General features: G+C 47.8%; 2 protein-coding genes across 2 annotated transcripts in view; both read left to right on the top strand.

Moving 5' to 3' along the window:
* The window catches only part of LOC137419324 (thioredoxin-like), a 274,666-nt gene that overhangs the window by 244,833 nt on the left and 14,616 nt on the right, over positions 1-15,217 (top strand). The gene's annotated exons all lie outside the window — the stretch shown is intronic.
* The window catches only part of LOC137432513 (thioredoxin), a 62,961-nt gene that overhangs the window by 39,717 nt on the left and 8,027 nt on the right, over positions 1-15,217 (top strand). Inside the window, exon 3 of the mRNA XM_078781873.1 lies at positions 8,467-8,526. Coding sequence (XP_078637999.1) covers positions 8,467-8,526 — 60 coding nt within the window. The remainder of the gene's footprint in view (positions 1-8,466; positions 8,527-15,217) is intronic.

Here is a 15,217-nt window from a genome sequence, read left to right as displayed (position 1 = left end):
AGTGGAGTGGAGTGCATGGTGCGAAGGAGTGGATGGGGGAGGGATGGACCCCTTCACGAATACCCGGGGAGGGTAGTTTAAAAGTAGGTAGAGGGAGTAGGTAAATTTGGTTGGATATTGACATCTGTGGTGCTGAAAGTAGCGAGGTATTGCTTGGTTTGGTGCATGAGTAAAGTGAAATGGCTGGGCGTGTGGCCTGTTCGTGAGAATGGTTAAATGGGCACTCCGCCACTGTTAGTCTGTCGGCCAGGTGAGGCCGCAGGTAGGCTCTGGGAGCCATGTAGTAGAGTTCAGTGGGGCCCGTGGATCCCGAGAGAGGACCCGGGTAGCCCGAAGCCAGAGGGGGCATTAGTGGGGTAAGGGAGCCAGAGGGCCTTCCCCAGGTTAGGGTGAGGAGCTAGGTAAGCTCGGGTGGCAACTACAGTGGCGGAGGTGTACAGGTGAGCGGACCTGCTGGTGAGCCACATGACCCAGCCCCGAAATTGTGCGAGGGCACAGGGAGAAAGATCGGGGGAGTGAGACCCCAAATTGGGAGGCACCACAGGGATGGTCAATGGGAATTGGTTTTTCGAACCGCATAGAGTAAAGTGGCCAATGAATTAGCAGGGCAAGACCCCGGGTAGTTGAAAGAGAGTTAATGTCATTTAGAGGATAGATAGGAGAAAATCTCTTCGCACCATCCACATCCACTCACCTAGGTGACAGGACTCCACACCAGTTTGTGCAAGCATTTGGAATGAAAGACGCATCTTGACGTGGGGGAGACATTGTTGATATTCCATCTCTTCCTCCTTAGGAGGGATTGATGACGAATTTGGTATTAGGGGATGGGAAAGACAAGACGTAGAGACGAATTTGTAAATTGTGTAAATACGGGGTAGGGGCAAGGGTAGAGTAGGTGACATGGGGGGTGACGAACGCTAGGGACGAGCTTTCTCGGCTCGCTCCGCCGCACCCCTCATCTTACATTACCTTGTTTTGATGTGTACCCTTGCGCCCTTTCCCCACGCTAACTCTGCTTGTCTTCCTTCCCCACTCATGGGCCATGTTCTTTTGTGCCCGAGGGGAGTGTGCAGGTGTCCGCAGTTGTGCGCCCGCACCCTTGCTGCCTCCTGCCTGCACTGATGCACCATATGGACCACACGTTCTGTGGCCTGGCCCCACTTATGGACCACACGTTCTGTGGCCTGGCCCCTCTGCTGGGACCGACCATTGTTGCCAGCGGTATCTGGCTTGCGGACCACTGTTTCAAGTGGCATCTATGCCATGCAGGTGGACCACCTGAGTTGGCCCTGCTGGCCATACAAATAATAAAAAGCGGACGCGGTGTGTGCCCTTTTTATTAAATAAATAACATCAAGCAAGAAGACAGCCAGAAACATCGGCCCAGCAGAGAAGAGAAGAAGAAGACACCATTTATTATTTTTGAAATGTGTTTTGTGCATTTTTCATGGATGGTGCTTTTATGGTGCTTATTGGTGCATTTCTTTATTATGGTGCATTCATTTAATGGGTACGTATGGTACGGTGTATCGGTGCAGTGCATGGCAGTGGCATTTTCCCCTTTTCAAACCATCTTCTCTTTTCCCACAAAAGACAGGTCCTGGGTTGCAGTGTAAACAATTAGTGTCTTGTAAATAATGCTCCCCACCGGCTTAAATGTTTAGTTTGAAAATAATTCCGTAATTCGGTTAATTGGGGGCGTGATTCAGTTAGATCGGATGCAACGCAGCAGGTGGGACTTATCTAGTGTTACAACTGTCGCACTCAGGGTGAGGTTAAAAGTAGAGGGTAACCACACCTAAGTGTCACATTAATTTAAAAGATAGTCCCTTTTGTTTCGGCTCGGGACGAGCCTGAAAAAAGGGGGGGGGGGGGGTTGCAGTGTTGCGGTTTTAGAACTCACACTTGTAAATGTGACATCACTTGTAAATATGACATTGAAGGTAAATATGACCTCCGCTTCCGGTCCGGTATGAAGAGGACGCAGGCGTCACATGCTCGCCGCTTCTTCGACCGGGCCACTGTCAGTTGCTTTCTTTTTTGGTGGTCATGCGGATTTTTTGGCCATTGAGTCTGCCCTCTGCATAGCCCCGGCTCTGCTCCCTGCTTCGCCTGCCCGGCTCCTTCGCCTGCTCGCTGTTTCCTCGGGCGCGCTCTCGTGGGTTGTGACCATCGCAGCGGTTTGGTGGCAGTTTCCCGCCGTGATCTAGATTTGTAGCGGCGGCGGTCGATTTCCGCTGCATTTTCCGCTTTGCCGTGATCAACCTTGGCCTCGTGATCGTCTCTTTGCTCCTGCCTGCCCTCTGCTTGGTCCCGGCTCTGCTCCTGGCTTCACCTACCTGGCTCCTGCGTTTCCTCGGGCCCGCTCTCGTGGGTTGGGACCATTGTTTCACCTCCTCAACCTTGGCCTCGTCTCGTCTCTCTGCTCCTGCCTGGCATGGCTCTGCGGTACTCCGCCGCAAGGCTCCTTCTGCTCAATACCCGCTCCACCCCATCATTCATCTCTGCCATCAAATCAAATGGACTCCTCCGACGACCCAGGTACATTCACCGTGGCTCCGGTCGTAAGTTTGTTTATTTGCAATCAGGTCACTCCATCCCCGTTGACTGGTCGGCTCAGCGCACTCTCACTCTTCGTCCCAGCGCACCTGGTCACAGCAACGCACACGATCGCACCTCCTGCCTACGAACCCTTGCTAAATCACCTGAATTCATCCCTGCTGTTCAAAACAACATCAAGCTCACCCTGTTCAACACCCGGTCCCTCAACAACAAATGCCTCATCCTGAACGAATACATCCTGGATAACAAACTGGACTTTCTCTGTCTCACCGAAACCTGGCAACAACCTCTGGACTACTTACACACTCAACCTCACCACACCCAATGGATATTCCTACGTCAATAAACCACGCACGGAGGGCCGAGGTGGTGGAATTGCTGTTATCCACCATCAAGACATCAAGACCAACCTCATCTCCATCTCATCTGCTCCATCATTTGAACACCTGGCTTTTAAACTCTCTGGTCGCACGCAGTCAGTCATGGCTGTCGTCTACCGCCCTCCCAAACCACACCCATCATTCCTGTCTGACTTCTCCTACTTTCTGACCCAGCTATGTTCCCTCTCCCCCTCAATCCTCCTCCTTGGTGATTTCAATAACCACATGGACTCCACTGACTCCACAATAACCACTGACTTCACTGATTTACTCACCTGCTTTAACCTCACTCAACATGTCGACTTTCCTACCCATATCCGTGGTCACATTTTGGACCTTGTCTGCTCCACTGGATTAAATTTGCACCATCTCTCTGGCTCTGACCTCACCCTCTCTGACCACTTAGCCATCACTCTGACCGTCAACATCCCTGCCCCAACACCAAGGCATTATCGCACTATCAACTTCCGTAAGCTAAACGCTCTTTCACCTCCCTCATTCTCATCCACCCTCTCTGAAAAAATGTCCACTTCTCCCTTCATTGACCTCCACACCCCTTCCGACCTCACTGACTACTACAACCACACTCTCTCCTCCTGCCTTGACCAGCTTGCGCCTGTAAAAACCAAAACAGTTTCTTTCACCCATTCTGCTCCCTGGTTTACCCCTGAACTCCGCCTGATGAAAACGCGTGCTCGCCAACTTGAAAGACTCCGCAATAAAACGGGTCTCACAGTTCACTCCCAAGCCTACAAGGACCACCTACAACACTACAAAGATGCCCTCTCCCGCGCCCGCTCCGCCTACTACTCTCAAATTATCCACTCTGGCTCCGGAAACCCAAAAGCACTCTTCTCGACAATAAACAAACTCCTCCGCCCCCTGAACACCACCACCCAGTCATTCACAGTAGACAACTGCATCTCCTTCCTCTCTTTCTTCCAACGCAAAATTGACAACATCTACAACAGCTGGACCACCGCCGCACCCGCTCCTCCTCCAACCACCTGCCCCCCCTTGTCCTGCCATCCCCTGTCTCGGTTCTCCCCAATCTCCCCTACTGACCTCTCTGAACTCCTCATAGGAATGAAAACTGCCACCTGCACTCTTGACCCCATCCCCTCCAGCTTTGTCAAGGCCTCCCTCCCTGCTCTCTCTCCACTTATCATTGCAACAATAAACTCCTCCCTGTCTACAGGCATCGTCCCACCTTCCCTCAAAATTGCTGCTGTTACCCCCATTCTAAAAAAACCTGGTCTAAACCCTGACACCCTAAACAACTTCAGACCCATCTCCAACCTACCCTTTCTGTCAAAAGTTTTGGAACGCGCTGTAGCCACTCAACTCAAACATCATCTCTCTGCCAATAACCTGTATGAAACATTCCAATCCGGAATTCCGCTCCAACCACAGTATTGAAACTGCTCTCCTCAAAATCACCAATGACCTTCTCCTCTCCTCTGACGCTGGCAACCTCAACATTCTCGTCCTCCTCGACCTCAGCGCTGCCTTTGACACCATCGATCACACCATCCTCCTCACCCGAATTGAATCCACCTTTAACGTTACCGGCACTGCCCTCTCTTGGATTAAATCATACCTCTCTGACAGACGCCAGTTCATCTCCATCAATGACTGCAAATCCCCCACTGCTCCCCTCCCCCAAGGTGTCCCCCAAGGTTCAGTTCTTGGCCCCTTCCTCTTCATCCTTTACCTGTCCCCCCTCGGTCACTTAATCCGCCGTCATGGTCTCCAATTCTACTGCTTCGCCGATGACATCCAGCTTTTCATCTCCACCAAGTCCGTCTCCACCGACACCCACTCTATCCTGACAAACTGCATCACTGAAATAAAATCCTGGCTTCAAATCAACTTCCTCAAGCTTAACTGTGATAAATCTGAAATAATCATCATTGGCCCAAAAACGCTCACAAAATCCACCCATAACTTTGCCCTCAACATCGACGGTATCCCAGTATCCACCTCCCCTCACATCCGGAATCTTGGCATCATCTTTGACCAAACCCTTTCCTTCGACAAATACACTAAACAGATCACAAAGTCAGCCTTCTTTCACCTGAAAAACATTGCCCGTCTCCGCTCATCCCTCTCCTCCACGGCTGCAGAAACCCTCATCCACGCCTTTATCACCTCCCGTCTGGACTACTGCAATAGCCTCCTCTATGGTTCACCCTCAAAAATCACCAATAAACTCCAATACATTCAGAACTCCGCTGCCCGTCTACTCACCCATTCCCGGACCCGTGACCACATCACCCCCGTCCTTTACAAGCTTCACTGGCTCCCCATCCCCCAAAGAATCCAGTACAAAATCCTCCTCTTGACATACAAAGCCCTCCATAACCTGGCCCCATCCTACCTGGCTGACCTCCTCTCCAGACACACTCCCACCCGCAACCTCCGCTCTGCTGGTACCAACCTCCTGACCCCCTCCATCCGGACCAAATTCAGATCCTGGGGGGACAGGGCCTTCTCCATCGCTGCTCCCACCCTCTGGAACTCACTACCTCACACCATCAGAGACTCCTCCTCACTCACCACATTCAAAACATCACTCAAGACCCACCTGTTCAACACTGCATTCAACATTCAACCCACAGCATTTAACCCCTGACTATCTCTTCTCCTTCTCCCTCCTTTTGCTTTAAATATTTCCCTATTGATTCTTGTCTTTTTGCAATTGTTGTTTTCATGTATTGTTATGCATTATGTTTTCCACTCTGTCAAAGCGCCTTTGGGCTTCTGGAAAAGCGCTATACAAAATAAATGAATTATTATTATTATTATTAAGGTTAAAGGTAGCACCCCTAGTTAGTCCACAAGCAACATGAAGGACACCATAGAACTCAGTTATTTCATTAATATGTGTTTTAGATAAGGCCGTGTTTCCAATAGTTGAATCTGCGTTGCGTCGATCAAATAAGAGTAGGCCCCGTTCCGTCCATTTTGCGACCTCCCTCTCCAAGCGACGCCATTACGCGCCCCTACAGTCGGTGCCTCAAAGCTCGCTCAAACGCCGCCATAAGACACGCGGTTAGGCCCGAGAAAAGGGGCGGAATGGCAAGAAGAAGGTGTGGCCACGTCATCCAGTCATCAAAGGCGTGGCCGGTAAGCCCTCGCCAACCAGGGCTGAGGTAACATCGCTGATGGGCGTGGCTTTGTGGAGCGCGGAGTGATCACGTGGCGCGTTATATAAGCGCGAACGCAAAGCCCTTTCACAGGACTCTCGTGGAGCACTCGAGTGGAAGGTTGGCGGTAAAAGGAACTGAGCACACGAACTTGGACTTTTGATGAGAGCGCTGGTCGTAACGGGTCTGATACGGAGGTGTATGGGCACTCCCCGTGTGAGTTTGTTGTTTGTGAGAGGACTCAGATGGGAGAGAGCGCATTTCAAAGAACTTGTACGAGACTTGTTGAAGAAGAGCGTGCTTGTATTAGAGAACATTGGAAAGGGTGCGTTTAGCACGACCGTACAGATATTACGTACGCAGGACACCAGCCTCCCCCCCGCTATATATAAGGTCCGGTCGCGTTCAACTACACGTGGCGCTGCCTGCCAGGTTTCGCCGCTGAACCGGAGCCTGGACTGGAGTTGACTGGAGCCTGGACCCTCTACCTGACCATCTACCAGCTACAATGTGAGTGTGTATGTTTGTCTGGGGCATTAGAGTAAGACTGTTTGAAGACTGCCCTGTGTGCTGCTTCTTCCTCTTGCTCTCTTGTACATTATTTTGTTTCCTCTTTCTTTCTGTATATTTGTTAATAAACCCATCTTTGTTCTTCCTACCTTCTGGTTTCCTCTCCATCCGATCGCATCCGTCCTTTCTTCCATTGGGTAGACGTGGCACAATCTAACTGCTCAGAATCGGGTTTAGTCACATTGTTAATGGCTCGGATCGCGGATTGCTATCCGCTCCGCATTTTCCATTGTATCCGTGGTTCGAGCGGGAGTTATTCCCTCGTTTCCTGCTGGCGCTGGTACTTAGGTAGCAGCGAACCCCTAGGCCCAGCAAACCCTACATAACGCCGTGCCGTGAAGGACGTTATAACTTCCAGGACTCGGGTCGGCCAGCTAAAAGGACAAGGGGATTCACCCCCCCTTGATAAGGGGAGCGCCGACCCCCGAGATCCGTAACAATATATATGCAGTCACATGAAAAAGTAAGTACACCCCATGTAAAGTTTTGACTTTTTCAACATATTTGAACATACAGCTATTTGATCTTCATTTCAACAATATTGATAGATAAATGTGATATAATATAACAAATATCATGAAACATTTACATTTTGTAGTCCATTGTATAATTTAAATAAACATAAATGCAAATTTCGAATGTGGAAAAAGTAAGCACCAGGCCAACAGTAAGCACCAGTAAAAAGTAAATAAGTAAGCCAACACCAGGATGTGATTCATAAGGTGGGAAATAAAAAAAATCCAGTGAAAACCCACGAATACGCTGACAAAAAACACGGATACGGGGAGCATAGAGCCGCGTATGTCGAAGCGAACCGCGAAAAACTGCAAATGGTCGACGGCGTGGTTTCCGCACAAGTAAAGCTTTCTGGGTGACTGTGGAAGATGCTTTTAGAACTGTCGTGCGCACAGCTCGTGGGAAATGGTTTATGTGTGGCTGGAAGTGGTTTGTGTGTGGCTGGAAGTGGTTTGTGTGTGGCTGGAAGTGGTTTGTGTGTGGCTGGAAGTGGTTTACATGTGACGTATGGAAGATGTTCTTAAAAGTGATGTGCGTGGCTGGTGGGAAATTCTTTTTCATGAGAGAAAATGTTAAGATTTTAGGAACACAAATGCACATGATTACAGTTTTCATTGAATGCTTCCAAGTAAAATTTCAAAAGGTTAGCTTAGCTCACTCATGTTACGAATGTCATGTTGCTTTATCGAAAATGAACCATTTGTGCTTCGCTTTTGTGTGGTCGACAAAGCGCGTCTTGATCCTGGAAATAGTCGCCTTTTTAACTGCTCGGAGTTTAAGCTTGAAGGATGATACGGTATTCTGTATTATCTTACGAAAATTGGTGTTGAGTTAAAATTGCATAATTTTTAAACGTATTGTTATCACAGCTTTGTGTTAGAATTTCATTTTATTTTAGATTCAAAATAAAAGTTTATTTGTACTTGTGTTCTATGAACCAGCCTTGCTGATCGGCGCAAGATTTACACCGTATTACAGGGGAGTTGCACATTATTTGTGTGCAGACTAAAGGAATCATGAGACTTAAAGCGAATTGATTGATATGTAATTAAATAATCACTCACGGTTCCTGATCAAAAAGAAATGATAAAACAATTATCTAAGAAACCAAGCAACCCCAACCCCACTCTTCCGAGTGCAGTTCTAGTTACTAGGGGCATCTACATCCAGATCACAAGTTAAACTGATCGTTAATGTGAGATGGTTCACTATCCAGAAGCTGCCCTAAATTTCACAAACCTGTATATTATGTAAAACCATTAATTTTACCATTCCTTTTTTTTCAGGCGTTGTCTTCACAGCACCAGGATGTCATCTTCTGTGTGGTCGACGTGGATGCTGCTCGGGTAAATTGTGGGGAGGAGTGGGGTGTGGTTTAGAGTGTGGGTTTATCCTTATTATCCCCTTTCTCGGAGGGGGCTTTAGGTTTGCTCTCCGTCTGTCTGTCCATCTTTCTATCCCTCCTGTGGTTTTCTGGACTTTTGTTTTCCATACCCTTTAACATATTCAACTGCAACTTAGTGCATGGCTTTATTATGATAAGTTACAGAACAAGTTTCAGTTTTGGGGCGTTTCATCAATTTTTCACGGAGTTGGCCCCTTTTTGCTTGGAACAAGAACATTCATTGGGAGCGTTAGGGGACATGTATTACAAAGCAAGTTTCCCTCTTGTTTTCACTTGATAAGCACAAAAGGGTGGGTGTAGGGTACCAATGTCCAGGTCCAATCATCCTTTGTGAGTAAAAAAAAAAAAACGGTTTGGATGCAAGGTCACTGCTCGTGGAGGAGCTAAACAAAAGAGTAACAGGTTAATGGGTAGATTGAACTAAGTGGACAAAAATGGAATGCAAACTTCTGAGAGGTGAGGTGGGGGATGAAATGGGTTTGGATAGGCAAATGGGTTTGGATAGGCAAATGGGGGGGAAAACGCAAGGGGAGAATAGGTTTGGAGTGGGTGGAGAGCTATTGTTGCTTTTTTAAACATTTATTTAAACTATTTTTAATGCTCGATATTTGGAGAAATCGGTCAATTGTGTTGCTGCTTGTAGCACTGGTGACGTGTAAGCACATTTGTTTGTGTATGTTTTGTTCCAAATTTAAAAATTGAGGAATTTAAATATGAAACGAAAAATTTGCAGCTCAAAATATTAAAACTACCTTTAAAAATGCATTTTTGTTTCATTTGCACATTTTACAATGGTTTATGGTATATGCCTATATGGCTTTCATTCGGTACGTATAGAATTGGTATTTAAATTAGCATCTAATCTTTCCTTAAGGATTGAGAGAATTTTATTTCACAATTGCAACTGAGAAGGAGTTGTGTGGAACTAGAATTCTGTGACATTCAATATTCCAAACCAAAAGATTAAAGAACAGCCAGGAACCATTGTTACCCTGCACTCGCGAAGCAGAAAGCAGGGTTAGGCATTCGGGTGCGTGCGTACGCGTGGCATACGTGTGTACGTGTGGCGTGTCTGCATTTTTAAAATTCACTTTCTCGGCAACCGTTAGTCCAATTGACACAAAGTTTTACCGTAGGAGCGCCTCCGCCTATATATATTTTTTTACTCATAATTATGACATCATAGGTCACGTGGTATGGACGCCATCTTGGAAAAACTTACACTTCTATATCTCCCAAACTGCTCAATGGAAAAAATTGAATCATGGCTCATTGTTTCATCTCATTGAATCTCATTGAATCATCATGACTTCCGTTTCCGGTCCGGTCGTGAGAGGACGCTGGCGTCACTTGCTCGCCGCTTCTCTGACTGGACCATTGTCCGTATCTTGTTTTCCTGGTGGTCGTGGCGGATTTTTGGCCATTGAGTCTTCCTCTGCACGGTCCCGGCTCTGCTCTGCTGCTCCTGGCTTCACCTGCTCGGCTCCTTCGCTATTTCCTCGGGCTCACTCTTGTGGGTTGTGCCGCCCATTGTTTGCAGCGGCGGTGGTGGCGGTTTGCCGCCGTGATCTTGATTAGCGGCGGCGGTCGTTTGCCGCTGCATTTGCCGCTTTGCCTCCTCAACCTTGGCCTCGTGCTCGTCTCTTCGCTCCTGTCTGCCCTCTGCATGGTCCCGGCTCTGCTCCTGGCTTCACCTGCTCGGCTCCTTCGCTGTTTCCTCGGGCCCACTCCCGTGCGTTGTGTCGATTGTTTCGCCTCCTCACCCTTGGCCTCGTGCTCGCTTTGCCTTCGCTCCTGCTGGCATGGCTCTGCGGTACTCCGCCGCAAGGCTTCTCCTGCTTAAAACCCGCTCCACCCCATCATGCATCTCTGCAATCAAATCGAATGGACTCCTGCGTCGACCCAGGTACATTCACCGTGGCTCCGGTCGTAAGTTTGTTTATTTACAATCAGGTCACTCCATCCCCATCCTCTGGTCGGCTCAGCGCACTCCCACTCATCGTCCCAACACACCTGGTCACAACAACGCACAAAATCGCACCTCCTGTCTGCGAACCCTGGCCAAATCACCTGGATTCATACCTGCCGTACAAAACAACATCAAGCTCACCCTGTTCAATACCCGGTCCCTCAACAACAAATGCCTCATCCTGAACGACTACATCCTGGAAAATAAACTGGACTTTCTCTGTCTCACTGAGACCTGGCAACAACCACTGGACTACTACACGCTCAACCTCACCACACCCAATGGATATTCTTACATCAATAAACCACGCTCGGAGGGCCGAGGTGGTGGAATTGCCGTTATTCACCGACAAGACATTAAGACCAACCTCATCTCCATCTCATCTGCTCCATCATTTGAACACCTGGCTTTTAAACTCTCTGGTCACACACAGTCAGTCATGGCTGTTGTCTACCGCCCTCCCAAACCACACCCATCATTCCTGTCTGACTTCTCCTACTTTCTGACCCAGCTATGTTCCCTCTCCCCCTCAATCCTCCTCCTTGGTGATTTCAATATCCACATGGACTCCACTGACTCCACGCTAACCACTGACTTCACTGATTTACTCACCTGCTTTAACCTCACTCAACATGTCAACTTTCCTACCCATAACCGTGGTCACATTTTGGACCTTGTCTGCTCTACTGGACTAATTTTGCACCATCTCTCTGGCTCCGACCTCACTCTCTCTGACCACCTAGCCATCACTCTGACCATCAACATCCCCACCCCAGCACCAAGGCATTATCGCACTATCAACTTCCGTAAGCTAAACGCTCTTTCACCTGCCTCATTCTCATCGACCCTCTCTGAAAAAATGTCCACTTCTCCCTTCATTGACCTCCACACCCCTTCCGACCTCACTGACTACTACAACCACACTCTCTCCTCCTGCCTTGACCAACTTGCGCCTATAAAAACCAAAACAGTTTCTTTCACCCATTCTGCTCCCTGGTTTACCCCTGAACTCCGCCTGATGAAAACTCGTGCTCGCCAACTTGAAAGACTCCGCAATAAAACAGGTCTCACAGTTCACTCCCAGGCCTACAAGGACCACATACAACACTATAAAGATGCCCTCTCCCGTGCCCGCTCCGCCTACTACTCTCAAATTATCCACTCTGGCTCCGGAAACCCAAAAGCACTCTTCTCTACAATAAACAAACTCCTCAGCCCCCTGAACACCACCACCCAGTCATTCACAATAGACAACTGCATCTCCTTCCTTTCATTCTTCCAACGCAAAATTGACAACATCTACAACAGCTTGACCACCGCCGCACCCGCTCCCCCTCAAACCACCTGCCCCCCCTTATCCTGCCATCCCCTGTCTCAATTCTCCCCAGTCTCCCCTACTGACCTCTCTGAACTCCTCATCGGAATGAAAACTGCCACCTGCACTCTTGACCCCATCCCCTCCAGCTTTGTCAAGGCCTCCCTTCCTGCTCTCTCTCCACTTATCATTGCAACAATAAACTCCTCCCTGTCTACAGGCATCGTCCCACCATCCCTCAAAATTGCTGCTGTTACCCCCATTCTGAAAAAACCTGGACTAAACCCTGACACCCGAAACAACTTCAGACCCATCTCCAACCTACCCTTTCTGTCAAAGATTTTGGAACGCGCTGTAGCCACTCAACTCAAACATCACCTCTCTGCCAATAACCTGTATGAAACATTCCAATCCGGATTCCGCTCCAACCACAGTACTGAAACTGCTCTCCTCAAAATCACCAACGACCTTCTCCTCTCCTCTGACGCTGGCAACCTCAACATTCTCATCCTCCTCGACCTCAGCGCCGCCTTTGACACCATCGATCACACCATCCTCCTCACCCGACTTGAAACCACCTTTAACATTACCGGCACTGCCCTCTCTTGGATTAAATCATACCTCTCTGACAGACGTCAGTTCATCTCCATCAATAACTGCAAATCCCCCACTGCTCCCCTCCCCCAAGGTGTCCCCCAAGGTTCAGTTCTTGGCCCCCTCCTCTTCATCCTTTACCTGTCCCCCCTCGGTCACTTAATCCGCCGTCATGGTCTCCAATTCCACTGCTTCGCCGATGACATCCAGCTTTTCATCTCCACCAAGTCCGTCTCCACCGACACCCACTCTATCCTGACAAACTGCATCACTGAAATAAAATCCTGGCTTCAAATCAACTTCCTCAAGCTTAACTGTGATAAATCTGAAATAATCATCATTGGCCCAAAAACGCTCACAAAATACACCCATAACTTTGCCCTCAACATCGACGGTATCCCAGTATCCACCTCCCCTCACATCCGGAATCTTGGCATCATCTTTGACCAAACCCTCTCCTTCGACAAATACACTAAACAGATCACAAAGACAGCCTTCTTTCACCTGAAAAACATCGCCCGTCTCCGTACATCCCTCTCCTCCGTGGCTGCAGAAACCCTCATCCACGCCTTCATCACTTCCCGTCTGGACTACTGCAATAGCCTCCTTTATGGTTCACCCTCAACAATCACCAATAAACTCCAATACATTCAGAACTCCGCTGCCCGTCTACTCACCCATTCCCGGACCCGTGACCACATTACCCCCGTCCTTTACAAGCTTCACTGGCTCCCCATCTCCCAGAGAATCCAGTACAAAATCCTCCTCTTGACCTACAAAGCCCTCCATAACCTGGCCCCATCCTACCTGGCTGACCTCCTCTCCAGACACACTCCCACCCGCAACCTCCGCTCTGCTGGTACCAACCTCCTGACCCCCCCCCCATCCGGACCAAATTTAGATCCTGGGGGGACAGGGCCTTCTCCATCGCTGCTCCCACCCTCTGGAACTCGTGACCTCACACCATCAGACTCCTCCTCACTCACCACATTCAAAACATCACTCAAGACCCACCTGTTCAACACTGCATTCAACATTTAACCCACAGCATCTAACCCCTGACTATCTCCTCTCCTTCTCCCTCCTTTGTGCTTTGAATATTTCCCTATTGATTCTTCTTTTTTTGCAATTGTCTTTATGTTTTGCTATGCATTATGTTTTGCACTCTGTCAAAGCGTCTTTGGGCTTCCTGAAAAGCGCTATATAAAATAAATGCATTATTATTATTATTATTATTATTGTCAAGTACTCTGCATGGGGAATAAGATGTCAATGATGATGTCATCGATACCTTAATTATGATGTCATAATTCGACAAGTACAACGCTTGATTCGATCAGTATGAATTTTTTTTTCTGCAATTCTTGGTCTGATTGACACAAAATTTTCACCATAGGAGCGCCTCCTCTTAGAATATTTTAATTATAACTGACGTTATAAGGCATGTGGTACAGGCGCCATCTTGGAAAAATCGAAAAAAGTTGCACCACGATATCTGAAACAGCGCCATGGAAAAATTTTAAACATGGCTCATTGTCAAGTATTCCTCATGGGAAATAAGATGTGTTAATGGTGATGTCATCGGTGCCTTCATGTTGACGTCAAAATTCGACAATTACAACGCTTGATCTGATCAGTATGAATTTTTTTCTCTGCAACCGTTGGTCTGATGGACACACAATTTTCACCATAGGAGTGCATCCTCTTGTAGAATATTTTAATGATAATTATGACATCATAGGTCACGTGGTACAGGCATAATCTTGGAAAAACCGAAAAACGTTGCACCGGAAGAGTTGGCTCGCACCATGTTGACTGCGCAGCGTAAGTATTCGATAAATACCATATAGTTTAATATGGAGTTGTTGTGGATCAATCGTCTTGCCATGAACTATCAGTTTGAAGAAGGCAGGTCTTGGCTTGTCTCGGCATTGTTTTGGTTGTCTGCTTGTGATCGATTTTCTCTACTAGTACACCCGCTAACTAAGGGAGGGGCAGGAAGGGTCGTTCCTCTTTGGGGTACATAGATTACAGTCGATCTATGGACGGATCTCAAGAACATTGGGTTTGTGTTCATTTACCAAGTTTCTTGTGGAGAGATCGCCAAGTGGTTTAAGCATTCGAGCAAGCACTCCATTCAAAACCGTTAAGGGACGGCTGACTTGGCAAGCGCTAGCTAGCTGCTTGGTAAATGAGCACACCCCGGGCTTCCTCCCTTTCAGTTTCGTTTTAAACAGAAGGAGCGAGTTTCAAAAGTTTACCATGAAAAATGCCACGTTAGCGCCAGGAAGGGTCATGTTATTAACCCAACACTTATGGGGTGCCTAGAGTACAGTAGATCTTCGCTCATAGGCCATCAGCCAGACCCCCAAAATAGGGTCCATTGGTACCAAAATGAGGGAGTAAGCCTAATATTGATTTTTGGATAGGTCTTTACCCCTAGAATATGAAAATATGTGATAGCAAATTCAACCATGTAGCTAAATGGGTGTTATCACCTCATTTTCAAAATGGCCGCCAAAATGCATGTTTTTCTATTAAAAACATCATGTTTCATATTCTTGTAGGAATTTGTAACAAATAGCATTGCGTTTTGAGATGTTTAAGACTTTACAATTCTCTTAAAGTATGAAATACATCATCTGAACTTTAATCCAAGAAGATAGAATCCAATATGGCGCCCAATTTCACAAAATGGCTGCCATCATAGCAACAACTTTATGCACAAAATATGCACGAAAATAACTGGCATTC

Source organism: Myxine glutinosa, chromosome 1 (assembly GCF_964187855.1).
Source record: "Myxine glutinosa chromosome 1, kmMyxGlut1.1, whole genome shotgun sequence".
NCBI lineage: Eukaryota > Metazoa > Chordata > Myxini > Myxiniformes > Myxinidae > Myxine > Myxine glutinosa.
Note: the sequence above shows the minus strand (reverse complement) of the source record. Positions and strands in the feature narration are given on the sequence as shown.